We start from the raw sequence: 26237 nt of genomic DNA, 5'->3' as shown, positions 1-26237 counted from the left end.
GCTCATTTTTGTCCCTATATCTTAATTATTGATCTAGAATGGTTAACTAAACCATCATTCTATTTATTAAATTTTTGTTTCCACTTTACTAACATTATGTCACTTCTCTGCTTTTAAGCCACCAATCTTCCAGTCGTTTTTTTGCTAGTTTCCACCGCCGGTTTATTCACCCGGCCACTGGTATCTCTAAACCCCAGAGCGTCAGGAACAGTGATTGCGCCTGCACCAACTTTCGGATGGATACCATTACATTCGAGTATAATATGGTCAATTGTTTCACTGGAGTTACCACATACAGCACATGCGTCATCTTCATTGTTAAATTTCTTTTTGTAGCTGCGTGTTCTAAGGCACCCTGATCTAGCTTCAAAAAGTAGGGCACTGCCTCTTGAGTTATCAAAGAAAGCTTCCTTCCTGATCTGCATTTTTCACTTTCGGCATAATTCCACACTCTGTTTCTTTTCCAACTCTGTGTAGAGAGCAGTGTCACATAGCGACAAATAATCAAAATATTGTTAAAATGAATAAGAGTGCGACTAAATCCCACCATTCCCGTTGCTTCTGAGGCGCAATGCAATATGACGCTACACACCTGAACGCCGAAACACCGGTTCAGTTACTGCGTATAACTTTGTTCTCTCTACTCATTATTTTTCTCTTTTTTTTGCAATTTACAAGAATCAAATGAATTACCAACATATGTTCCGCATTAGGGTGCATATATTATGTGATGTTTCATTTTAGAAATAAAGACAACTGTGAACAGAGTCAGGAAGCGACATCCGATGTTATGGTGTGACAACGGCCACACAATGCAGTTACTTTCCCTGCATTCATTTCTCGCTTTCTGTGGGTGTGTGTTATCTTTAATTAGCGTCCAGATACACTTCTGGGCCGCAATCACCGTTTAGTCAATTCAGTTCAGTCGTTCAGTCGTGACCGACTCTTCGTGACCCTATGGACCATGTCACGCCACACTTTCCGGTCTCTCACTATCTTCCTAACATCACATAACTTCATCTGCAGCGCCTCGAGGATGCCACCTAACCATCGCGTTCGCTGCCTACCCCTTCTCCGGCGACCCTCAACCTTTCCCAACATCAAGTCTTTCTCCAGCGACTCCTCTCTTCTCATCAGATGACCAAAGTAGCTGAGCTTTAACTTTAGAATTTGACCCTCCAATGAGCAGTCAGGGTTTATGGTCGACAATATTGACTGATTTGATCTTTTGACAGTCCAAGGAACTCTCAAGAGTCTCCGCCAGCACCACAATTAAAACGCGTCAATTCTTCGGCGGTCAGCCTTCTTCCCAGTCCAACTCTCGCATCCATACATCACAACTGCATGTATGGATCGCCGTTTAAGTCGCTGACAAACAACCAGTGCGGCGAAAGAGGTTGTGGCTCCCTACGATTCTGTGTTTAAAGTGTTTTTAAGCTGTCTGTTTATAGTGAGCAGATATATTCTGTGGAAGCTTGGCGAAAATATGCGAAATATACTATATGACGTTAGCTAGGTGACCGTTCCAATAGAGATTTCATCAAAATATTCTATATTTTTTTACGGACTTCTACCGTCTAAAAGTGTCGGACTGCGATTTCACCACAAAGATTTCGTTAATCGCAAAATAGCTGAACAATAGAGAAAAAAGACGAATATAAACTAAGCTTTCGCATTATTTGCATGAAAATGTGTGGCTGCTAGAAAAAAACCTCGAAATGCGTTTCTTCACTGTGCCACTATCGTTTGTGTACCACTAGCGTTAGTAGCGCTTGTGTTCGTCTTCTCTGAATCTATCCTTTTGCGCTTAATGAAATCGCATAACGGCAGTTAACCGACTAGCCCAGGAGATAACTATTTTAAAACATGGTGACCTCAGCCTCTGAGGATATAGTATGCTCGAGCAAGTAAGTAAAATGTGTTGTTTAAGTCTTTTGTTCTGGTGGACCTTGTGCTCTGCGATTTTTGAAGTAAGCCGGTCTTTCTTTGCAAGTTAGTGAACTTTAACAACTGTTAGCTGAAAAACATGTATTTCGCATAGAATAAAGGTTCCTGCTTCAAAGCGCTGTCGTTGAACGTGCACCAAACAGCGATGAAAAGAAATGTAAAGTTGAGAGCTCCATTTTTCGCACGTGCGTGTTTTTCCATCATCCTTGCTGCATTGTTTTTTGCTTTACTGTAAAATGGCCCTAAATGAAACTTCAGCCCGCCGGTAACGAGAATCCCAACTGCGCGCCGACCGCCATGGTGGCGCCACCCGTCGTGTCAACACAGAACGGAGAAACGCGCTACTAGAAAGATTTAGCTTACCGTGATCCGCGATCCGCTACCGTGATCCGCCACCGCGCGTTTCACTGCGCATGCCCAGACCCCCCCCCCCCCTTGACGCCGATAGATGGCGCCACGTACTAGATGATCGGCACATAGACCTGCCGCGTCGAGACCAACCAGCTTGTGCGCCGCACCCACGCGTGGTAGTGGGTCACGGTGGCGGATCGCGGATCACGGTAAGCTAAATATCTCTACTATATCGAGGCACCCTAAGGTTTAGCAGAAAACAATGCCTTTGCGGCGTCCAGATAAGCCAAGCACTTTCTAATGGTAAAACAAAACTGTCGAGTTTGCAGTTGAATACGGCTTCGGGTTCCCTGCTCATTCAACACAATCTGCTAGCCTGGAGGCATAGAGTTAACACGCTAACTCCATGGCGAGAACGGCGACCCTTCCTTTCATCATTCTCTGCATTTCTGTGTACTTTGGTGAAAGCTTACCATCATAGTGAAGCACAGCCTACTATATGAAGCCGATTTCAGGGATAGCAACCTGTCAAGGTCACCATTTTCCTATCACATATGATTGAATCCATAAAAACGATGGCCTTTTAATAATATAAAACTAAATTTTACAGGCAGCATGACATAACCATATTTAAATATAATATATAACTAAACTACAAAAACAGAATTTCACGCTGGGTCAATCCGTGAGTTTTCAGTTCTGTCTCTATTTGCGTGCGCTGGTGTTGAAAATGAAGCTGTGCTGCACAATCTGCCCCAGGAAGCCATGATGGTTCCTACGGGTGCCACAGAGGGCACCCGTAGGAACCTCATTATTTCCGGCCCCTGCTTCTATGGACTGACCGCGAGCAGAGCCCATATTTATGTTCCAGGTTTAATGACTGGCAAATAATTCAAGAAATGTGGGACTCGACAACTGCGCTCGGATAAGCTGAAGATCACTTCGTAAAAACCCCTAAACTACAAAGAAGTAACCGAAAAACTTTCTGCTTTAATGAATGAACAATTACATGTGTCAACTGGCAGCTGTGTCGGCAACCATAACTACTGGAGGTTTAGCGCAGATGACGACAGAAGACAGTATTCTTACCGAATGTTCCTTGGATCCATCGCGGCTTGTTTTTCCAGTAGACGAACACAAAGTACACGGGCGCTCCGGTGGCGATGATCAGGGCGCCGAATCCTGCGGGACGAGGAAGGGAATGAATTGCAAGTATGGCTATCGATCTTTACAGTTCAGTTTCGGTAACGACTTCTTGCAACGAAAAAGAAGTAGCTTGCATGACTCGCGCTGGAAGTTTGATTTTTATTTCACCTTTCAAGTGAGCAACCCAATTCGGCAGCTCCTGTCAGCTTTCTGATATAATGTGGTCTCGTTAAGTCGCGCAAACCATCGAAGCATCAGTGCTCAATCATCTCAGCTACAACCTGCCAACACCATGCCCGTGATGTTTCGCTCACAACACCGACGCCGACGCCCACGACGACGCCCACACCAACCCCAGACTTTCGGAGTAATATCCCCTTTAACGCTCGCGCTAAAAAAGCGTTAAAAAAAAGTCACAAGCGAAACACAGAGCACAAGAGCGTTGCACTCACAACTTATTAATTTGTTAAAAGGCACACAGAGTGCATAATAATGACCGTTTGAGGATGATCTCTCAGTCGAGAACGGTGCGTGCTCACCCCTGCCACTGCAGTGAAAAAATCGAAGACTGCTCGCGCACGTCCATTCTTCGGGAAACTGATGTTTTAGATAGAAGAAGCGACCGCGTATGCTGTGAAGTGAAGGAAGCCTTCGTGAGGAGACCAAAAGGATCTTTAGTTCTTTAGCGATGCATCGGTCTTCTAAAGTAGGTTTTTGAGAAAGACTTTCCTCGGTTACTGATCACCAGTGTGCGGTTTTCTATTGACACATGTCTAAAGTGCTCGATGCACCCAGTCATTTTCGAAGCGTTTATGCTGTTCGACGTGTTTTTTTTTTTATCGTCCTTTAATGAACCTTTTATTTTTCGGCCTTTCAACTCTCACCTGATGAAACTTAAACGTTTTTCTCCTCCCCCTCACCTACATCGCGTATCATATTACTTCTTTTTAAAGGTTCATCATTCACTTTAATCGCTTTCAGCATATATTGTACCTTGCTGAAAAGGCTATACTTACATCGCTTGTTTAGGCCTGTATACATTTCTGAATTTCTATAGAGTTGATAGGCGTTGTTACTGGCCTACGGTATGCCTGTCTTTCAATAAAATAGAATCATTTGTCAATAGCGCTTTGTCTTATGAGCCTCCGTTATGAACGTTTTGATGTCGCATAAAGTTGTGACCCAAGCGAATGAAGCACTGACTATAATTTTACTTGGATTGCATATTAAATGTGTTGTCAGATGTGACGAGATGCGTCGTCTTCGTCATCTTCGCAACTGTATAGCTTACCACTGGCTGAACATGCGGAAAAATTACACACAATAAGAAAGTCGACAAGACGTTATTCAAAACTGGTACAGCTGGAGCACCAAGACACTTTCACTGCGCCTGATAGAAACACCGAATACAACTCAAGAAATGAGCGGATAATGCTCTTTAGAGAGCACCCTCCGGGCAATGGCTTCGACCGACTGCCATGACGCCGAGGTCATGATGCCACGCCGTACTGGCGTGGCATCGTCGCGACAGGTGTAAGGGAATGAACCGCGGCACCATGGCAATAGGCGTAGACAATTGGTCGGGGTGCCTTGTTTAAGGGGAATTCGTTGCTTTTTCCTAGTTGTATCCCGTTACATTTCGACGCGCTCGCAAGCACTGCGACTCGTGAGAGTGATACTAACAGCCAAAAACTGATGGTAAATACGTAAGCATTGAAAACCAGAGTAGTCGCATTTTTAATCATCAAAAGAAAGTCATTACTAGCAAAATGCTTCTGCTTCAAACAGTAACACCGTTTACCTGCGTAGCGAATGTGTGTAGGTAGCTGGGTACAGTAATTTCGATGCTGCTGCAAAGTTTCACCTCCCTTTATTAGTGCTTATGCTATTAACTTACAAAGCTCATAAATTTATTACACACTATCGTGCGATATACGCCGTAACCTTGCAGCCCCAGCAGCATCAATCTCGACTATTCTTTTTACGCAGCGCTAGGACAGAAGGCTGATAAACAAGCCGCTTAAAAGTGGGCACACTGACCGGTTTGCACGGGCTCCGCAATCATAGGGACTATCGTGATAAAGACAGTGGCGATCAGGTAGATGATAGGCCAGATAAGGTTGACCTGCAAGGAAAACAAAACATGAGAACAGATGGTCAAACATTTAAGGACGACCTATTCCGTTTCTTGAACAGAATGTAGTACTTTGAGTTGTACGCTTGGAGTGTCGTAAAGCACGCTCCTTTTATTTTCTTTCTTGTCACTATATAGATACGTGCTTGGAAAACAGAAATAAATTGGCAAAACGTTCGGCCCACAAGAAAACGCTACAATCGAGGGAAAATTGTTTACAACATGTTTCTGTTCCATCATCTACGCTCATTTTGTTGTGCAGTCCTATTCTTCGTGTTTCGTCTCGTTGCGATGTTTGACAAGCAGCGCGTCCAACTTACATTTCGTCCCTATACAAGTACGCCAAACTGATTCCCATGCATTCATGTAAGGTAATCCATGGTATAATTCTTATATCTATGGAGATTTCAAACGTTTCACCCTTTTGGCACTTTAATACAAGCACATGAAGAACTCTGCGCATACTAAATGGGATTTAGGAGAGTTTCCTTAAATAGCCGTCTGTCAGCAAGCCTTGTTCTGCAAAAGATCGCCAGGTACATGGTCTACACTTACAAGGAATTCGCAACATGACTGTAAAGTTGATTCTTATATTTAGGAAGAAAAATCCAATCCCCTTAAGCTGTCCCACTTACTCCAGGTGAACAATAAATTGCGATAGCTGCACCATGTCTCCTCCCTGTGAAACCACCACACTCTGGCTCACAGGAATAAGAATTCGTATTGGCCAGCATGAGGTAACGAGTGTTATTTCTTGGAACGTATTGAAACACTGGCTTCGTTTATTATAAAGGGGTCCTAACTACCTTCACTGTAAAATTTGCGGGTAGGAGGCGCTTAGGGGCAATCTGTTGAAGCTAGTTGTCCTCCAGGCTTGTCCTCCAGGCTTTCCATTCCGGCCTTTCAGACAGGCCAAGGAAATTAGCTACATGTTATCTTTAAGTTCGTATTGCACTGTATATTTTGACATGGTTGTTCAAGGGAAACTTCAGTCACACGTATCACCTTGATAGGTCGCATGAGATCTGGGTTGAAACACTAACTATACTTCACCTCACAAGTGATTTGTAGTAGTGTGGAACCTGCTGCTAACTAACCCAATCAAAATACCGCGCGCTGCACAGATGTGCTGTTCCGCTTCTGACATGCCGTGAGTGGCGGTTCCATCAGTGGGAAGGAAGAAAAATAACTGCACAACTGCTGCATGCAGGAGAAGTCAGCCAACTTGGAGGATGTCGTGGTTTGTGAATAGTGGCGCATTATTTCACAGCAGGCCTCTGCAGCACTTAGTTCATGCCGACTTCCTCTGCTGATTTAACCAGTGAATAAAACGCTCGTAGTAATTGTAAAAATGCAAAACTACCTTTCTAGTTGCTGCAATCATTGTTCAAAAAATAGCTCAGCACTTAGCTAGTATCAGACATACTTTCTGGTGAGCCCCTGCAGCATTAGTTTCAGGATGAGAGCTGCGATTCCCCATTGCTGCAAACACCTAATATGATGGAGTCTACAGGTGTTCCATCTTAGTGTCGACACGGCTGTAAATATTACACGTGGCTATAGCAGTTCAAACGGATGCACAGTTTGTGCGTGTACCTACCTTGATGGGCCTCTTGAGCTCTGGCGCCTTCCAGCGGAAGTAGGGCAGCGTGGCCACGGCCAGTCCGATGGCAAGCCACGTGGCGAAGCCCACGTATGTGATCAGGGCGAAGATGTCGCTGCTGCAGAGGTACACCAGCGACAGCAGGCACTGCGGGCAAAAATGCAAGCAAGCGTCAGAAAAGGTAACCAGGCAATATATGTCTCAGGGTTCCGAAGGGTGCCGACTTTTCCATATCGAGAAAAAATTAACTCAAAAGTATGATCTTGAGCATCAGTCCAGATAACGCGTTAGGCGCGTCTTGCATACGCTATATGCAATCGACGAAAACCGCTTCGCTGATAAACGACGTGCTTCTTAGCGAAAACTGTCCAGTTAGAAAAAAAAGTTTGGATGCCTTGTTAAGAAGTTCACCGTACAAGCCTGTATAGTTTCCGTAACTCGAGCCTAACTAAATGCGTACTCCGAGAGATCTCGTATTATTGCGTAATTACCCAGTCGAAAAAAAGTACAGAACGGTAAGTGTAAAAAATATGACAAAATATTTTGTAAGTCTATCGTAAACGTCACAATTTTCTTTAGCACGTCCGTGGAACTTTTTTCTGCAGTATTTTTCTGCAGTCTAGTCCTGTAGTATTTTTCTGTTGTGATTACAAAATATTCTGATGTTACTCTAAAACAACGTGCAGGTAAACTGCTAAAAATAGCACAGGAATTCTGTCGTGACAAGAGAATTTTTTTTTTCCCAATTTTTTTCTGACTGGGTATGCTGAATATTCAGTGGTTCTGTCAGAACGCTAGACTTTTTTGTACTTTTGTACTAAATTTTGCAGTTCTGTAATATTGTTGTAACTACACAGAATTCTGATGTTACTACAGAGGTTTCTGTTGTCACAACAGGTCCGCTGTGAAAAACCGTACAGCAATGGTGTGCCAACGGTAAGGCTTCTCTAGCTTTTTTTCGACTGGGTAGCACAGGCTCGCGATGATAGGCGGAGCATACGTTAGATGTCAGCGGGCAATGCCGATATTTTTTGACCACCCTGGAGGCTTACTTAACATTTCTGTACGTACTCTTTGTCGCTGAGCAACAGCAGGGCTTCGTCGCCAAGCCTAAGTAGCGCATAGTTGTGTGATGCCGTTGCCTTTGCTACAAACGAACGTGGCGTGAGCTAGTTGAAATATACGAAAATATCCATGAATAAATGATAGAGTAGGTTAGGAGGAGGAAATCATGTTAATATAAAGCATTTCTTGATCGAGCATTTATAAACAATTCTGGTGGTGCTTCTCCGATGCGAATTTTCCACAGAAAATTTCATTCTAACTTCAATTTTCCCTATCAATAATTACGAAGAATTAGCCATTTCAAGTGCAGCCCTTAATCTCGCGATGTGCCTATTTTGCAGCACGAAATAAATGAATCCCTGGAACGATTTCTTTTATAAACGTATCCACAACAGAGTCAATAAACTCACCATAGCAAGAACAGCAGGAGACGGCGTCATTCTGTTTATGGAGATCATGCACAGAAGTCTGGGCATTTGACCCTGTTCAGCACCAGCATAGAAGAGGCTGGAAACGAGAAGATTGAAAATTTACAGCACTGTTTGCGGGTAACTGCTGGCAGAAAATCAGAATATTGCGGTGCAATCAAAAATAAATTAGCCAGGCCTTCGAAGCAATGTAGGGCTAAGGGAAGAAAAACAAATGCATATAGCACTTGAGAAAAAACGATCAGTGAGTAAAAGTATGAAGAATGTCTCTATGATAGAGGGCAGAAGCAGCAATTTCCGTACACATCCCCTATGGGAAGGGGGAAGGTGTGTACAGAATCTTGTTTTTGTGAAAGTAACCTTTTATTTCCTGTCTATCTGCTTTATTCGCTGAAAACTACAAAAAATGAACCGCTTCTCCATGCTTAACCGCGCCACAAGAAATTTGTAAATTTCTCTTATTTCTATTTCTGGGGAAACTCCTGGACTACACTGAACACCTGGACAGAAGGGATGAAGAATGCACTGTGTACTCGTGATCAGGAATGGAATGACTCCCTGCTTCATTAGCAGGTCCATCACCTTCTCTCAAAGCAGGCACAAAATCATCTTTCATATTTACATAACATCTACGGACTATTCGGGTCTTCGCGCGTTTCCGAGCATTGACTCCACGATCGTCTGTTCTCACTATTCCTTTCGGCGTTGCATGGCCTTCAAGATCCCCCCTCTCTCCCCCCTCCCCTCTGCGTGTGTTGGTCCCGGAGGCTATAAGCGTTGCCATTTGCCTCCACTTTAGATCGCCAGATGGCGTTACCAAGCAATCCGAGGACTGCCGACGACGGCGGTAACTTAACGATGCTTCCGCCATCTGGTGACGGCCATCGAAAAGTGTTCTCGCTGCGTTTTCGAGCTCGCTTAAGCGCGCAAACCGTGTAGCAGCAACATAATCGACCTGCATCGATTCGGCAGCGCGATCTCACCGCCTGTCTCGATTGCGCCAGACACGTTTGCTCTGAAAGAGCGCTCACGATGTGAATGTGCGGGAGGCGTCCACGGCGCCAGCCGTTCTGCCAGGTGCGCGATGCACAGAGCCTGGAACGGTAATCGATCAGTGTTTTGAAAGAGGGCAACTGCGCATTTTCGTGAATTTTATTTTGCTGTAGCTTTTGTGCCTTCTTGCTTTCTTCCCAGTGCTAGATGGTTGGAGGGAAAGTGACTTCCTTAGTAAAAAATTACAAGGGTTCAACGCTGCTGAACCAAATATTGAGCGAGAACTTTAGCTGCGGGTGACCGAGCGTTCTTCTTCTTCTCTTTTTCTTATTCCCTCAGCCCACACATAAAGCCGCGCTTTAACCAACCCATATGAACGTGCCTTAGTGGCCTATAGGGGTAACGTGAATACCAGGGTCCTAGCAGGCTGATTCTGACATAACCGTCTCATGTGAAACGAGAGACCTGCAAGTTGGCAGCTTCAGCCAGCCCTTGTGTCAGCGTTGGTGTGTGACGTCACAGCGCGTCACGTGGGTAAGACGTAACTGCGGCCGGGTCACGCGAAGTCTTGAAAGTGCGAGTAGTATTGCTTTCGCAATAAAATTCCAAAACAGGAGCCTTATTAATTTCTGTATTTTCCACATAGGCCCTCTATTAGCCTAATACCAAAGTTAATTACTCTGGGAGGAACCGACGCGTGAAATTCGGATCACCCCACTGCAGTTCAGTGGTCAGGGCGGGTTTGATCCCGGCCGCGGTTGCTCCATTTCGATGAAGGAGAAACAAGGCGCCCGTGTACAAGTGTGATGCCAGTGCACGTTAAAGAACCCCAGGAGGTATAACTTTCCTCATCCCTTCTGTAAGGCGCATCTCATCTCCGATATATCGCTTGTGTCAAGGATGTGATACAATTAGGCGAGGTGAAAGGCACGTGCTCATTTGGGAAGAAAGATAAACAGGAGATAAAGTGACAAAAAAGGGGGCGATCGGGTGAAAATAAACAAGGTAAACTACAAAGGGGGTAAAGGCGGTTAGCGATTATTAAGACTGATACTGAATAAATGCAATTTCTTTCGGAAACAGTGAGATAGATGGCGCACTAGCAGAACTGTTATCTTTTTTGTCGATGATAAAAGCGTCCCAAACTTTTCGAGCATGCTGACTGAAATATATCTTAATAATGCGTGTTTGATCAAGTATTGCAGATCATCATTTACATTTGTCACGGTGAATGATTAGGTATGACGTCCCGTCCCGTTGTTGCATTTCAAGAATTGCGTTCTCGCGCAGCCTGTCATTAATACATCTTCTAGCCTGTCTTACATAAGACCTGCCCCATGAAAACGAAATTTCGTACCTAAAGTTTTTCTTCCACTGTACGAATGTATTCTGGTGTTCTTTTCTTGCATTTAATCCACTCAGTATCAATCATCTGCATTCTGCCTTTTCTGACGAAGTAAATGTTTTGCAATCCAATCCACTATTCAAAGTTTGCACAGAGCACCAACTTTGTTGTGAGCAGAAAAAGTTACGTGAACTCCATATTTTGCCCCCAACATTCTTGAACCTGTGGAACGCACCATGCAGACTGGAAACTACGGCTGTACGCAATCGTTCGATGTCTGGACGTTTCTTCTTACAATTGTTTCATGGATTACAATTGTTTCATGGACATGTAGGTTGAGCAGTAGATTCTCCGGGAAGCCAGTGGATCGAGCTGACTCACCAGGGAGTTAAAGTTGGTGAGGACTTGGCGTTGGCAAGACCTGTCGAGGGCATCCTTAAGTGCGGCTGTGGAGATGACTCGATTAGTTAACTTGGAGTGAGCGGAGGAGAACTGCAGAAGGCTCTTTTGCGAGCAATGTGGCTGGATGTTACGTGCAGAAAAAAGTCCAGGAAGCGTATACCTTCTTGTCGGCGGGATGTTTTACCGCTATGGCGAAATCTTAATGGTCTAAGGAGAATGCGGTGACGATGTGGTCGGTCTCTTCAGAGCCATTTTCTCACTTGAAGCTTTTGAACATCACCTGATAATCCTTAACATACCTGAAAATTTTATACCGTGTTGAGGTGTCGATGCTAACTGCGAAATTCCTGTTGAAATATGGGCAACCGGCAAGCCACTCAGAACAGGTGCTAGGCACGACCCGATGCAAACGCCTTTCTTCTGAGTGTACACTTTCCCTTCGAACTTGACCAGAGGTTAGAGTCGAGACGTCAGCACGGTATAACATTTTCAGATACGTTGATGATTATCAGATGTTCAAGAGCTCCACGTGACAAAACGTCTGTGAAGAAACCGATCGCACCCTCGCCGAATCCTCATTACACATAAAAGACCTCAACATAACGGTAGAACATCTCGCAGGCACCACGCTAAACTTCCTGGACCTTTTGCTGCACTTAATACCCGGCCACATCTGCTGGTAGTACGCGCCCCGTTCGCAGAAGATCCTCCTGACGTTCTCCTCTGCGCACTCCAAGCTAATGAAACGAGACGTCGCCACAGTCGCACTCAAGAATGCATTCCACGGGTCTTTTTAGCCCCAAGTCCTCGCCAGCTTCAACTCGCATGCGGGTCAGCTAAAATCCGCTAGTTTCCCGGAGAAACTGCTGTGCAATCTAGCAGAAAAAAACTTGTCCAGGAAATCCGGGGAAATCCTAAGAAGAAACTTCGGAAGTCGAACGATCCCGCACAGCCGTGGTTCCATATATGTGCATGGTGTGTCCAACAAGCTCAAGAAGATATTGGCTATATAGATATTGGTTAGTTCCCTGTTTAACATGCGTTTAACCTTCTCGTTCCTCTTGTTTCTTTCCACCCGAACATCCCCCCCCCCCTTTTTTTTTTTTGCGGCTTTGTCTGATGTTCATCTTTCTTCCGAACGTGCTTTCCACTTTGTCTACTTGGATCACATTTCATTTCAACCTTGACACACGTGCCTGCCATCAGCTAAACGTTCTTTAACTCTTGTTATCGTCTTTTTCTCGTTTGTTATCACCCGTCCCCCTTTTTTTTTTTTAAGGTTCATATATTGATAACATTCCCACGAGCTGAACACGTGCCGTTTACTTCGCCGCCATTTTTTGCGCAGCAACTTTATTCTGTCTTTCTTTTTATTTTGCGGGGTGGCTTTGTATATCTCTGTATTTCTAAAATAAACACCAGTTGCTAGTGAGCGCGCTTACGTTGTGTTATTGCTTCGTCCAGTGTCAGCGCTGTTTCCACTATCGCCATGGGCCATTTCCACAAGGAAATTGGGACGATGTCGAGCCTTAACCGTGAATCTCCGAGGCAAGGCCACGAAGCCATCCGCCTCCCGCCACAAGTCACGGAGTTCAGAATTATTTCGACGACATCATTAGGATCACAAATTTGGGTCAATTGGCGGGTAAATAATGTTTCTTTACCAACCTTTCGTGCCACCTCGCAGTATTCAAAAATAAAAAATAATCAGCAAAAACTTAGTTTCTCAGCATACATTCGCTGAAAACCAGCTCAGTGGAGTTACAAAAAGAGAAACAATCGAACTTCGCTGTGAGCTGAAATTTTCTAGAGGCTCGTTTAAATAATTAGCCGTAAAATTGGGGAGAGAGCGAAGGCATGACACCGCCTGTAACGTTATCCACGTGGACCTGAGAGCTATCTGGGGCAAGGCACTTTGAGTAGTGTAGGGTTGCGATGGGAGGCTGCACGTATATCGCAATCCTAAACGCACGAAAAATTAGGTCAAAGCGGGCCTCTGTACGAGGAAGGAATTTACAGATATAATCAATCATTTCGTTATGCATAAACACAGCATACTTTATACACGCTGAGACGCCGCAGCCACCTGAATATGCCGCCATGATAAAGCTTGTCGGAAGAAAGAAGGCCGCACTGAAAGTACTGTTACTTTTGAAGGCTCAATCATGATGTTAGCTGTGTAACATGGCTTTGAGCAGTGTAAATAATAAAATTGACCATTTTTTAAATGCTATTCAAATGCTGACTTCTATTTTGTATACCGTCCGTTTCTGTGGGGAATACAGTAAACTGACGAGGCTCATCGAATTGTTGGCCAGCAATGGTTGAAAAAATACCAGAGTAGAGTATAAAGTTTTCTTTTTCCTTTTTTTCGAAAATTTCACCACGTACTGGGGACACCTATAGAAATATCGGTATACGTTTCGTGTGATACCAAGTAGTGCTCAAGTTATCCGTCCAACGATTTTAAGCATTGTCGCCAAACTTTCGAGAAGCTCTAGGATACGGTGGTTGGCAACAAAGGAACAAGTTCCAGTCTCATTCAGCGACACAGCGTATATGAGATTGAACTTCAGATACAGCCCCCAATAAAGGTTTTTCTTGGTAGTACGTTGAAATCTTGACATCCTACTCTACAGCCACCACTCCTCTCTTATGACAAGACGTCACAGCAATCTGAAATCGTGGCGCCGCAGCGGTGCCAGCGGGGCTTGTAGGAAACAATGCAAGTACCACTTAGGTGAGATATCAGAAAAAAGGGCTCTATTAATGCGTCGTAGCAACAGAATGAGATTCACGAAACACATGTCTTACCGGGATGACGTGAAAAGAATGCCGTTGACTCCACCAAACGTAGACAGGGCGACAAAGACGGGCACAATCCAGGCCATGTATCCGTACAGTTTTTCGGCGAAGGTCTGCGAGACAATAAAACGAAACTATAGAGACCGCTAGGCCTAAGAAGCGATTCCTGTGTTGACGATCATCATTGGCTCAACAATAATGATCATACTTGGACAGAGCAATAAAAATAAAAGAATTCCGAGATCAGTGCAAAATCTGCACTGGAGTAATATACGTAAGCCTGGGCGTTGCTGTGTTGTTAGCGGGATGTGTCAGCTGGATTCCGCGAGTGACAGATACTGCGCCTTTCCTTTCTTGCAAAGCAGTTATAGAACGCCGGTGAACTTTGATGCGTTCAAAGGAAGGGGCGTTCCACTGAGACACGTGACCGGAAGCTGAGAACCAAAACCGAAAGTTAGCTGACGGCCTACTTGGATCACATATATACACTTAATTGGCTCGAATTAGTTACCTAATTAACCGACATCAGCTATTTTCCACTTGCACACCTTTCCTTGACGCTCTATCAGATGGTACATTCTTTTTTCGATATACCAACTAGTTCGTTTTTTTTACAGCTCCGACATGGTCACACCCATGCGAAACTCTCCTACATAGCTATTCAATGCTCGCGCATTAATATAACAACGTGACAGCACCTGGCGACTAAACTGGGTTTTTTTATGTTGCACCCGTTTTGGCGACACAGAGAATCTTGTGTACTATATATTCGACTTTCTATGGAGCCAATTTGTAGGTAGGTCTTAGTTGTTATATGAAGAGAACCTATTACGGAATTAAACACCTGGCTTTTTTGTGCAGAGTGCATGTGTTCTTGATGCACTGTCTTTTCGCCAAATATGCACCAGTTACCCTCCAAAGCGAAAATTTCCTTATGTTATTGCCTTCATATAGTCGTTTATATGTTCCTTTGTGTGCTGACGTGGTCTGTAAGTAAATGTATGAAGACGTACTATGTCCTTCAAAATGGCATTTGTGTGGTGATGTGTACTGTGTCACATGCTTAGCAACATTTCAATACGGACACAACCACGCATTGAAAATATTACATATAGCCGAAAAGTTTTTCTGTCCACAGAAGTCCAAATTACACATTCAGTGACTCCGCTAAGCGTTGCACAAAAAGGGTTTCGTCCCAAGAGTATGCAGGAAGTGGAAACAAATAGACTGAATGTGCTAAGCAACGGAAGGGAAGGAAACTGAACGGAATAACGAGATGGGATCAATTAACGAGGACGGCATTGAGAGCCACCACGTTGATTTGGAGTCCATCCTCGCCATGGTGAAAGACAGCGCATATTTAATGAGGTTTTTGGGTTAAAATGCGGAGCGAAACTGTTTCTATGCGTCGAATTCTTAAATATGCAAATTTTCTGGCTAAAGATGTCTCGTGCTCACTCAAGCTTCATGCAGTGAACTCCAGTGAGCCAAGCGGCAACCTCCAAAAGCAGAAGGTGATCGTCTCTCTTGAACGGTGGCGCTACACTGACGTTCGACAAATCGGGGACCTTTTGCGAACTACAGGAATACATGATGCCAAAGACATCAAAAGTAATTCAATAGACATAATAAACAAAACGGAACGATTGTTTGGTTTGGTTTACGGGGTTTAACGTCCCAAAGTCACTCAAGCTATGAGAGACGCCGTATAGTGGAGGGCTCCGGAAATGTCGACCACCTGGGGTTCTTTAACGTGCGCTAATATAGCACAGCACACGGGCGCCTTGCCTTTCGCTTCCTTCGAAAAGCGACCGCCGCGGCCGAGATCCGATCCCGCGTCTTTGAGTTCGTTAGTCAAGCACCCTAACCACTAAGGCGGGTCAAACTGAACGGGACGAGTTGAAGGAAACCAGCGCAAGCCTTCATTTGCCGCTAGTACGTGTGATGCGACATCCGTTGATGCCAATGGACGACACTGCAGATAACGACGTTCACAATGCCGATCCTCGGGACGTTCCCCCAGAGAACGGAATCTAGGAAGCTCGCGCATGCGCAAGGGCATCACGTACCACGGCGACGGCTTCGGCTCCTAGAACCTCTTGCACAGACAGCGTGGTGTGGAAAGCGACGATGCTCAATGTGTACACCACCATGACCAGGACGCACGAGATGAAGATGGCCAGTGGGAGGTTCCTGCGTAATACAATGCTACTTCAGGCGCTGCCATAACCTCGGTAATACCTATCAAGTGATAGTAAAAGAGACCAAGCATGCGGCTCGACAAGCCTGCAGTAGCAAATAGTTAATATCGTTAAAAGAATGTGACTCAGTAACGTGATAATTGTTTACTTTGATAACGAAGCATTCGTTAGAGTTGCTCGGAGCAACATTTGTTATCTGGAGACAGCGCGCTGTGGACTCGAATGTTGTCAATACCTATCGTATACGCAATGACACGCCCAGCACAGTAGAACAGTAAAAAAGAAAAAAAAAAAAAAAAAAAAAAAAGCAATTAGAACTGGACATGACTGGTCGGCACATCTTGGGCTCAGTGCCCAAAAAGTCGGCATTCGTTCTACAAAAGGAAAATAACCTACTCGGTCAATTATCGTTGCATTTTAACATAGGCAACCATAAAATTCATGTTTCATTTTATTTTTAGTACAAAAGTGCGGTGCTACCGTTAATACAGAGTAGCTTGTGCGATAGTATTGCTGGAGTAGAGGTACAAAACGTCGGTGTAAGCAGAGCCCTTGAATCAGAAAAAGTACGCTATACTTAATCGAACCCCAGTCACGTGACGAGTTAGTGGCTGCATGTTTAGTCCCAAGCTACAAATTGCAAAAAAAGCTGACCGGTGCCACAGTTTACCTTTCATTTTCTACACTGATCAAGTTTCCAAAACAAATCGCAAACCGCTTGTATCTGATTGAATTCATTGGCGCACAATTAAGCAGCAGCCATAGAAGAATTCTGAGGTGCTATAGGTGGGAATGAGAATTATCAGCATATTTTTGTATTGTTCTTAATTATTGCTGCTGCTTTTAATGTTTGATTTGCTTCATTTAACCATGTTTCTGCTTCCATTGCGGAGCGCTCTGAGACTCCAAGCTTGCCGCAGCTCTCCAGATGAGTTCATTAGCGCTAAAGAATAGTTTCAAGTGTCTTGGCATTGTAATCGCATTGTCCATAGTACATAAAAGGCCCGTCTCTTGGCTGCATTAAGAATAAAAAAAGAAAGAGAACCGATGACTAACACAATTTGAAAATAGAAAACATATGAAACCACAACTGAAATCAGCTTTCGCGAGATATGTTTTCATTTGCTATGTGACACTTAAACAGCAGTATTAGTTTTCGTAACTAGCATAAGTAAACAAAGAACGTTATTTGAAAATGATGAACTGAAACCTGGTGTTATGGGCTGTAGAACTTCTCTGTCAAAAATTTCTTCGTGTAACCGGCATTGTGACTAAGGAAAACTGGCATTTGAAAATTCTGAAGTAAAAATTGCCGTTAGCACGGACAAAACAACCACAAATGTGTTTCTTCGTTGACGACATGCTTAATTTTACCTGTGAGGATCCTTGAGCTCTTCGATGACGAAGTTCAAGTAGTTCCTGAAAGTAAATATAAATATGAATTATTACTGACCCGCTGCACACGAAAAATAAAACTATACAGAGTGAAAGGAGGAAAGTTGATAACTTTTATTCCGGGTGCCGGATACTGAACTTCGGACTCTCGCAGTTTTTACTTAGTAAAGACCTTTGAATCGTATTTTCGATAGATGGGGTCTGAGTTGAATTGCGCATAATGAGGTCATTTTAGAGGCTTATCTCTAAACACAGATAAAAGAACCGCAAGATGAATAAAAACATTATAGAGAGGAGTGGTGAGCTATATCTACAAAATGCTAAGCCAGTGACACCGGCACCTCGAGCGCTGCCCCCAATAATTTAAAATTGGGCCTAGAAGCACACAAAATGCAACATTTGCTTCAAAGAATAGACTACACGCGAATGTCAGAGGCTGAAAGGAGAAACAGAAAAGGGCACTCACCAGCCGTTATAAGCGAATAACCCTGAGTAGAAGGACAGCGCTATCTTCGTGACGTCAGTCTCGGTGTTCTCAAAGTTGAAGTGCTCGGTGTGTCCTGCACAGTGAAGAAAGAGAGAGAGAAAATAAAGAAACGTTGTGAGTCCCACTTCGCAAAGTAACACCGTCTTGACGTACAAGATGATGACAAAAAACTTATGATCGAAACTTTAAGAGGCTGATAACTTTAGCATGTCACAGAAAAATGAAGAACCGTGAATTCCTCTATATCTTAAAGAACCCTTGAAAATGTGAAAATAAAAAATAATTCTTTTTCAGAGTGATGATTAATTCTGAGTAAAGATGCCTTGTATATCTGTGTGGCTCACAGTTGACTTTTAATAGAGAAAAAAATCGGAGAAATGTAGTCACTGAAAAAAATATTAAACATTCCTTTGTAAGCGGAAACGATAACCATATCGACATTAGTACACTGTGTACATCACACGCAGGGAGTTAGATTGCTATGACACAGAAAGAGTGACACAGGAACCCGTAGTTCGTGCGTGAACATAACCGCAGCACGACTGTTACCCACCGTTACGAAAAAAAAAACTCGCTGTGTGGCTTCCGGTCGTTGTGGATTCAGACATTCTGGACTGCTTCGAAAGTGTACTCGGAAAAGACGATAGAAAAATAGACGCGTGAAGAATGGACGCAAACATTTCATCCCCAAGATAATATAAAAAATAATCTGCGAAGGGGATGTGAAAATACCTATCCGCACGAGCTATGGGGTTCCTGCTTGCTGACTCCGAACAGAGATTCGGCATTTCGCTCTTATCGAAGGTAGAGCTCAGTAAAGGTCAGTTTATGCGCAGCAGTACAGATGATTCATATGAAGCTCTGAAAGAAGTCCCCTAACGAAAACATTGCTTTGCATCCGTTACATGTACACTCTAGTCGATTGAACTCGGTGAAGAAGATGCAGCAGTTAGAACAAATGCTCTTTAAATTTTCAAGCTGCAACGAAAGCTCCGGAGACAAATATATAATCACTGAAGACATGAATAATGTGGTCGAGGCGGTTAACCGGTACTGTTCTGCTGCTCCTGGCAGTGTTTCTCTTTTCTTCTCGCAAATTTGTATATTCACTTATGAATTGTGTGGCTCACACAAGACGCCTGAGCAGAACGAAAATAAAACAATAAAGCAAAAAAGAAAGCGCACTACACGCTGGTACGCACTAAACAAAGTAACACCGTAAAAGGTGCATTTCCGTGTTTATAGCTCGCACCCTCCAGAAAGGGTGCATTTATTACTGATGCACCCTTTCTGGAGTGTGTGAGTTATAGACAAGAGAAATGGTGCGACTTTGTTTACAGTGTACCTCAAAACAAACAAACGTCGACACAAACAGCATCTATATCGCACAAGATTCCCACTTTAAACTGGGAGCACACAAAAATAAAAAGGCTTATTCGAACCTGATAAAAAGAAGTTTGATGATATAGCCGCAAGCTTACGTTCTTTCTCAAGCACTTAAGGTGTTATGAACGCTGCGTAAAGTGACATTCCAGCTATCGAGCAATAAGAAGTCATTTAAAACACAGCCATCGCCACTCACGTGCATACTTTAATCTCTCGCTGAACGATGCATTCATCCCACGAGGAAAGTGCCATCGTCGCCTGCATTCCGGCGTAACCTCGGTGTGCGTCAGACTAGAAAACGCACCTACACCTACCCACGGGTAAATTGCTCACGTGGGGGCTCTTAATTTCGTGCAGCTTCCTACACCAAGCAGGAGAAGGAATGAAGGAAGGCAGCGGCGCTCAAAACAACCTGTTGCGAATAAGAGAGCACTCAAAAGACGACGCGTCGCCGGAGTTGCGACGTTCAACAACACAACACGTGTCATCATCGAGCCACGAAGACAGGCCTCAGTCGAGGACTTTATAAGGAGGCGTCGCGGTTGACCGCGATAGTAAAACGCAGCCATTCCTCTTGCACCTGTATAGTTTTCGTGACTGGGTTAGGCAGAATTAAATTACTTGTATGCCGCCCAGTCGAAAAAAACTTCACAATTAGCTGTCAAAAATACGACAAAATATTCCGTAGTTCTGTCGTAAAGGTCATATTTTTTTGTTGTTCTGTAGTACCTTCCTGTAGTTCTGTAGTTTCTTCTGTCATACTGTTCTATAGTCTGTTGTTCTGTAGTACTTTTCTGTTGTAACGACAGAACCTTCTGGCGGTACAATAGAAATTTCTATTGCCACAACAGGTTTACTGTAAAAAAAAAACGCAAAGAAATTTTGTTGTGGCTGTGGCAACAGAAAATCTGCTGTAGGTTTTCCTACTGGGCAATTAAATCACTCATAAGGCTTCCCTTAATTGCGACGGGTCTATGAGGTACGACAGAGTACAGAAGACCGAAGTAATCCGGCATCTAATTTTTCAATGTAAATATATGTAATATATAAGCATAAAACAGTGCCTTTCAGCCCAGCGAGACGCGGTGGCTGCGATCGGGAATCGAACCGAAGACTTTGCGATCAGGATGGCAATATCCTATTGGCAATGTCGTGTCGGTCTGTCCTGTCTGAGCCTCGTATGCGTATTAGCCCCGAGAGCGAACACTGGCGCCGCTGCGATCGCCGCAGTCTGACGTCACGGCAAGGACTCCGCCAGCCGGCCTGCTGCTCCTCCCGGCCGATGCCGGCTCCTTTCGTTCGTATTCGCTCACGAATAATCAGGATGGTAACTTATTGCTCAGTGCGCAGTGAAAATCACTGAAGAAAGCCGGTGTAAGCTTCCACTTGACCCAAAGTTGTTCAAAATGAAGGAGGTTAGATTGATAAAGTTAAGGATGGGGAAGCAACCGTCGGCATTGCCACTAGTGTGCAGTAAGCACTTCAAAAAGGAAGACTGTGTAGCCGGTGTACAAGATACTAGGTAAGCCGTACGTGTAGCGACGCTTTTACGGGCTGTTTGTCAACTAGTCTTTTTTTTTTAATTATTAGTGTACAAGAACAAAACTATTGCCAGACGCTGTTCCATCCGTCAACATTCCCGTGCGTCCTAGCGATGCAAGGCGATCGCTCCCGGGATCGACGAAGCGGCGGCGTAAGTAAATCAGCCATTGCTCAAACTTTCGTTTCCTCGATCTTTGTGCCAGTGAGTGCTCAGACATTTTGCTCAGTAGCGGAATGTCCAAGCTGAATCAACTGTGACCCTGCTTAAGTTTTTGTTTAAAATGTGTCTCACGGGAGTGGTGTTCTCGTGAGCATTCATGCCGCGAAATTTGACACAGTCCGCACAGCTGTGCTAGTCTTTTTGTTTGAATGCTGATATTTTCCAAGTTTTCCAAGACATGGGGCGCAGATTCAATGCAACGCGTCCCAACGGTTGTGATAGGGAATTTTTTTTTTTTCGGGCTCCGTGAAGCCCTGCCTTAGCTACGTCTCAGATTTGTGTGCTATGCAACAAGCGTGGCTTTAAAGTGCACGTGATGTGCAGTTGCTCTGCGCTTTTCTGAGGTAATGCCCAAACTTCGTTAAGGCCTTGTTTCAGTGTTTTTAGAGGTTGTAGCCTGAATCTCTCTATTTGATTCGAGGTGAAAGAGGCGTTCCCGCAAAGTCGTACCAGTCCTGCGCACACGTAGAGGCTTTGACAACACACAAGAATGGGGACAGTAGTGAAAATTCGAGCGCCGTTCCAATGGACGATGCTGCACAACTAGAAGAGGAGGTGGAAGTTATAGATTGAGACGGTATGTCTACCTATGGATACGCTATGCGGCCACTATTCCTTTGTGATGATTCACATTGACGTGAATGATTTTTATCAAGCATTCAGGAAAAAGAACAACATTTATATATCCCGCATTGTCTTTAGTTCTGACCATGAAACTGAAATACATGAGTAAGCTATAATCGTGATAAATTATCGGCTTTTGCATCCTCAGCACTAATATATTGATCAAAACAAACAATTAATACCTTAAACAATCTCTATATTACTGCAGTAAACTCGAGTGGAGAGCTTGTTACAACATAAAAATGAAGTAATAAAACCGCAAGTCATCCGTAGATACACGAGGAATTTTCTTTTATCTAGCCACGTCACCAAATGTACATGAAAATACTGCATTTCAACCTTACCACTCTAAGCATAATGTTACCCTAAGAACAGAGAAGGACTGGCCTGTTTAAACAAGACCCATTTTTCATCCTCTTCACATATGGATTCAATGAGCTGTTTGTAGTATTTAACAAAACGAAAAAGTTTTCAATGCGTGACGGAAATTTAGTGATATCTCTGTATCTGTAAAGAGTGGTTTAGATGGCATAATAATTCTGTCGTTTTTTTTTTCTCAAGGACCAACACACAGCGCTAACCAAAGCACAGGAAGTTCTGAAGGTATGTAATACAGTTTTATACACTGTTTGCCTGTTTCACCTGCAGCTGTTTTTTTTTTCTTTTTTTTTTTAAAGAGTTTGCGCTTTTCTCTTTTCAGGAGTTACCGTGAAGGTTCAGAAGCTTTTCAAGGACGCAGGGATTCAGCTCAGTGCGAATGACATCTTCAAGCAAAAACAGCTAATAACGGTTGCAAAAATCATTGATGAAAGTGGTTTCTTTGCTTCATTAAGGCAGCGACTTGTTTCGCACGCTTTGTCCACATAGGAATTTATGCTCCTCAGTGAAAGGGAGACTGGAAAGAAATTTGCAAATTAGCAGTGCCCCCAAGACATCCCATGCGCGCACGGCTGCGGCGCAATAGGCAGAGGCGAACGGAATGACGGAAATGTTTACGAAGACACGGTTAATAACTCATTTTTCTGGCCATCAAAATGCACGTTGCTCTTGGCAAATCATGCGTAATTGCTTTTCAAAACTGCTCCACAAGTAAGATGATTCTAATAAAGTTTTAATCAGTAGCCTCTTTTAAATAAATATCCGTGCACTAATTTCACAGCGCGCAGTCCATAATGCGCGCTCTAAGCAACGTCCACAGCAAAACGGTACAAATTTATCGCGTCGCAGGCATATAGACCTATCTTCATGGTTGTATTACATTCGTAATACAATCATGAAGATAGTGACTTCACGCACATCATCAGTTTCAAGGGACGACGCACGAAAGGCTCCTGCCGCGGCGATGGCACCAGCTGCGCCCGTCGTGGCGAGCGCTCGGGCAGTCGCGAGACTTGCGCTCACCGCGACGAGCCCATGTTTCGTGTTTTGAAAGCAAGAGGAATCATTATTAAATACTTTTTTTCCCTGACACTCGATCGGTGCTGTCTGCGTTGTTCATAACGCTTTGTTATGAGAACAACCGAGGCCGCAGACTCGAAGCTACGCGGCAACCCGGAGAAGCCAGAGCGATCGGTGCAGGCAGTCCTTGCCGTGACGTCACGTCGGGCTGACCGCCAGAGGGCGCCACTCAAACTTCTCGGGGCTAATACACAAGAAAAGAAGATTAACAAATCCCAGTCGAAAAAAACTACAGAACTGTGTCAAAAATACGACAAAATATCCTGTAGTTCTGTCGTAACCATCAGATTTTTCTGTAGTTCTGTAGTACTTTTCTGTAGTTCTGTAGTTTTTCTGTAGTATATTTCTGTTGTCTGTAGGTCTTTGCACGTTTCTGTTGTAACCACAGAAATTTCTGATGTTACTACAGAATGTTCTGTTGTCACAACAGGTTTCCCATCAAAAACCGCACAGACATCCTGTCGTAACATCAGAAAATTTTCTGTAGTTTTTTCCGACTGGGATACATTATCGCATTTCATAATTGTGCTCAGCAGCGAACAGCACGATCGGCGTCAGTCGCCGGGCACTGCGCAGCCCAAAATAAATCAGCATGGGAATAAACTTCGAGAGTGCGACGGAGTAACAGCCTTCTCGCCACAGAAGTGGATTTATGTTCGCACGCATAAAGATACTTTCCTTACAGCCATCTTACAACTGCCCGCGTGATGCTGGGAACCCATCCGAAGCCTATATACAATCCTGTGTTGCCCAATACACAAAGCGGCAGTTATTCGCATGACTACTGAGGTACACTACAGGCACACAAACGCAATACAGATATACACCAAGATTAATGTTTTCATCATATTTCGCCTCGTTTCCCCCGTAGCCAGCGTATCAAACAAGCGTTCAATAGTCCGTGCATACTGCTGGTGCGGGTCCCTATATACGAACAAAGGGCACATTGTTTCGCAGCAAGTGACGGCCGTGTGAGACCCCACAAATTTCGCAATGCGGGCGGCAGCGATTTCAGGAAAGACGTTTTCTGAAGCACTTATTGGGCTCATTTCACAAGATAGAGTGCGTTATTTCGTAATCAGGCGATGTGCTTCGAAATAAGGCCCTTTTTACAAAGTTGACCAAAAACATTCTTAAAAGCGTGTTAAATGACCCCTTTTTGGTAGACTTGCTTACGCTAAAATGCTCGTTTAAAAGCAACGTGTACAAATACGCCCGTGCGTTAGGATCCTATTTCTTAAAAGGTGGTTTGTGGTTGTGGCGTTTAACGTCCCAAAGCAACTCATGCAGGCTATGAGAGACACCGTTGTGGAGGACTCCGGAAATTTCGACCACCTGGAGTTCTTCAATGTGCACTGATATCGCACAGCACACGGGCGCCTTGCTTTTCGCCTCCGTCGAGGCCGGGATTTGATCCCGCATCCTTAGGCACACTAGTCGAGCGCCGTAACCACTGTGCCACCCTGGCGGGGCGTTTCTTAAAAATGTTTTAAATAACGGAAATTGGGATTCTATATACACTACGTCGTTTCTGTGGTTATATTTGGCTGATATTACTTATCCTTATTCTATGCTCCTGTTTCCTTTATCTTTGCCTTTACAACGTCCACTTGCTTTACTCGATGCTTGTGCCAAGCTTATTTCCTAAATTATATATTTTGTCATGTGTCAACGCAAATGTGGAAGTACTTAAAGCGCACGTGTTTCTAAAGGAAGTGATCTGTCATTTGATTTCAAATTGTGCGCAACACTCTAGTCCGTCGGTGCAAGAAACGTTTTCTCTTCAAAGTATGCCACTCATTTCCTACCACGCGAATTGCCGCCGAACCCAGTGTGACAACAATTAAGGTGCCGCTTCAACGAATCTCGCCTGTTTGCCCTTGCGTGAGAAGCTGAATGGAACTCTGACGCAAGGCTTACTATATGCTATTGTTTCCCAACCGTTGGGGATATCACTGAATGACATCTTATTCTTTCTTGAATTCGTGTTTGTACATCCAATCCTAATTTATCGCAGCATAATAAATAGGAACGTAGCAAAGGCTCAAACGTTCATGCCGTACTTCTAACGACGCTTTGTAACGACACGTGCATACATATACTATATCAGCGCACCTCCTAAATTCTTTGCATAATATATATATATCGCAACAACGCTTAAATAACTGCGCCACAATTTTTTCATTAATTATAGTATGGTAATCATCATTATAATTTGTTTTTTATTTTTCAGTACATCTCCGTCGGAAAAAACTACATAAAATTTTTTGTTGCTACGAAAGAATTTCTGTGTGGTTTTTGACCGGAAACCCATTGTGACAACTCAACTTTCTGCAGTAACATCAGAATTTCCTGTTGCAACAAAAAGTTACAGACTCAGGAAAGCATTACAGAACTACAGAAAAATCTGACATTTACGACAAGACTACAGAATATTTTGTCGTATTTTTGACACGTTTCTGTAGTTTTTTTTTTTTTTCAACTGAGATGCAGTTTTGCTATAAGCAAACACTGTCTCAAATTAGTCTCTACAGGACACAGGCTGCTGTAGCTTGAAGAAAATCTAGAACGTAATGTTGTTTGCAGTAATCATAAGCCCCCCCCCCCCCCCCCCTCCCCCATCGGAATGATAATTGCCAGAATCGGCACCCCCATGTCCCATATACTGTATAAGCGATCCATATTTAGGTGAATTTGTTCGATAT

The 26237-nt window shown here is 43.9% G+C and overlaps 1 protein-coding gene and 1 long non-coding RNA gene across 2 annotated transcripts in view; one reads left to right on the top strand and one right to left on the bottom strand.

The window, feature by feature from the left end:
* LOC146173032 (large neutral amino acids transporter small subunit 2) overlaps positions 1-26237 on the bottom strand; it is a 141475-nt gene that overhangs the window by 6869 nt on the left and 108369 nt on the right. Inside the window, exons 4-11 of the mRNA XM_084584836.1 lie at positions 18282-18375; positions 17795-17839; positions 16289-16412; positions 14229-14332; positions 8657-8753; positions 7179-7328; positions 5485-5569; positions 3388-3480 (exon numbers count right to left, since the gene is read on the bottom strand). Coding sequence (XP_084440962.1) covers positions 3388-3480; positions 5485-5569; positions 7179-7328; positions 8657-8753; positions 14229-14332; positions 16289-16412; positions 17795-17839; positions 18282-18375 — 792 coding nt within the window. The remainder of the gene's footprint in view (positions 1-3387; positions 3481-5484; positions 5570-7178; positions 7329-8656; positions 8754-14228; positions 14333-16288; positions 16413-17794; positions 17840-18281; positions 18376-26237) is intronic.
* On the top strand, positions 21090-23127 carry LOC146173033 (uncharacterized). Its single transcript, XR_014702243.1, has 4 exons — positions 21090-21210; positions 21279-21381; positions 22636-22677; positions 22775-23127. It is a non-coding gene; the product is annotated as an uncharacterized LOC146173033 (long non-coding RNA).

This window comes from Amblyomma maculatum, chromosome 11 (genome assembly GCF_055883805.1).
Source record: "Amblyomma maculatum isolate TAMU_Amacu chromosome 11, ASM5588380v1, whole genome shotgun sequence".
Taxonomy (NCBI): domain Eukaryota; kingdom Metazoa; phylum Arthropoda; class Arachnida; order Ixodida; family Ixodidae; genus Amblyomma; species Amblyomma maculatum.
This window is presented reverse-complemented; position numbering and strand designations above follow the sequence as displayed.